The sequence below is a fragment of the Salvelinus sp. IW2-2015 genome, unplaced genomic scaffold (genome assembly GCF_002910315.2).
Source record: "Salvelinus sp. IW2-2015 unplaced genomic scaffold, ASM291031v2 Un_scaffold3855, whole genome shotgun sequence".
Classification (NCBI taxonomy): Eukaryota; Metazoa; Chordata; class Actinopteri; order Salmoniformes; family Salmonidae; genus Salvelinus; species Salvelinus sp. IW2-2015.
In genome coordinates this window covers 40,009-41,919 of record NW_019945129.1, presented here as the reverse complement: position 1 = coordinate 41,919, position 1,911 = coordinate 40,009, and the positions used below count along the sequence as shown (strand labels likewise).

The 1,911-nt window shown below is 46.5% G+C and overlaps 1 protein-coding gene across 1 annotated transcript in view; it reads right to left on the bottom strand.

Annotated features, from left to right (window-relative positions):
- Nucleotides 1-771: 771 nt before the first annotated feature.
- The window catches only part of LOC112076579 (unconventional myosin-X-like), a 16,678-nt gene continuing 15,538 nt past the window's right edge, over nucleotides 772-1,911 (bottom strand). Inside the window, exon 3 of the mRNA XM_024143314.1 lies at nucleotides 772-889. Coding sequence (XP_023999082.1) covers nucleotides 772-889 — 118 coding nt within the window. The remainder of the gene's footprint in view (nucleotides 890-1,911) is intronic.

The window sequence follows — 1,911 nt, the reverse complement described above, 5'->3', positions numbered from 1 at the left end:
AGACAGATACATTATCCGTGTGAAGTGTCCCTGATCCCGCTGGGTTGTCAGACAGATACATTATGCCTGTGATAGTTGTCCGCTGACCCAGCTGGGTTGCTCAGCAGATACATTTCCTGTGATAGGTTCCCTTGTCCAGCTGGGTGTCGAACAGATACATTTCCTGTGATAGTGTCCCTGTCCCAGCTGGGTTGTCAGACAGAAAGACATTATCGCTGTGGATAGTGTCCCTGTCCAGCATGGGTTGTCAGACTGAAGTGTAACTGTCCTTGTTCTAAATATCCCTGCAACCCCTCAGGCCGAAGGTCCTTGTTCGTCTCCCTTTTTCTCTTGTAACCTATATCCTGCAACCCCCCCAGGCCGAGGGTCCTTGTTCTTCTCCCCTTCTCTGTAACCTAACTATCCCTGCCAACCCCCCCAGCCCGAGGTCCTGTTTCGTCTCCGCTTCTTTCTGTAACCTATATCCCTGCAAACCCCCTCAGCCCGAGGTCCTTGTTCTTCTCTTCTTCTCTGTAACCTATATCCCTGCAACCCCCCCAGCCCCGAGGTCCTTGTTCTTCTCTCTTCTCTGTAACACTATATCCACTGACACCTCCTACTACAGCCCTGCTCAGCCCGAGCCGCACACATTAAAGGTAGCAGAGTACACTCTGTGACGGTGTGTGTGTGACGCGTCGTCAAGGTCAGCGTACCTTAGTTTTCCCCAGCTGCCAGTCATTAAAGGTAGCAGAGTACAGTCTGTGACGGTGTGTGTGTGACGCGTCGTCAAGGTCAGCGTACCTTAGTTTTCCCCAGCTGCCAGTCTCTCTTGGTGGGGTCGTATGACATCAGCAGCTCTGTACACCACCCTCTCGGGTCATCTGTTGGACGGTTGTCTTTCATCATGTACCTGGACAGAGAACACAGACACAGATCAGGCACAGAGAACAAACACACATCCCAGCTAGCATATGTGGTTCCTCGGAAGTTGTGGGAACGTATGTTTTTGGTTTCACATTGGTTGTGGGAATGGAGCCATACGTTTCCTGACCAGTAAAACTGAAAGTGAAAGGTTGCCTGTTCTGGGAACGTTTATTTATAAGTTGCAGGGAGGTTCTGAGGGGTTCTACTCTGGTTCCTTGAATGTTTTCCTGGCAGGTTTTATTAACGCTCTGAGAATGGAAATGACCGGTTACTTATACGTAGATATTGTATTCTAGTCATGGTTCATCCTATGGATAACGGCGCCGGAGGAGATGGCTGCAGTTTTACAATCCCCTAACCAATTGTGCTATTGTGTGTGTTTTTCTGCGTTATTTGTAACTTTTTGTACATAATGTTTCTGCCACCATGTCTTATGACCGAAAAGAGCTTCTAGATATCAGGACAGCGATTACACACTTGGACTTTTTCTATAACGAGTCGGACGGGAAGGATTTACTTCAGATGCCCGATAAGGCCCTCATCCCCGACATTCGCAGGAGAAAGAGACGGAGATATCGGGGACGAAGGTCTGGGTGTAAGGATCCGAAACGAGCGGGTAATCTCCCTTTACCATCGGTCCTATTAACCAACGTACAGTCAATGGACAATAACATAGAAACGTCCTTGTTTTTGAAAGAAAAGCCATTTCTTTGTCCATTTAAAGAACATGTAATTGATCAGAAATACAGTGTAGACATTGTTAATGTTGTAAATGACTACTGTAGCTGGAAATGGCAGATTTTTAATGGAATATCTACATAGGCGTACAGAGGCCCATTATCAGCAACCATCACTCCTGTGTTCCAATGGCACGTTGTGTTAGCTAATCCAAGTTTATCATTTCAAAAAGCCCATTGATCATTAGAAAACCCTTTTGCAATTATGTTAGCACAGCTGAAAACTGTTGTTCTGATTAAAGAAGCAATAAAACTGGCCTTCTTTAGACTA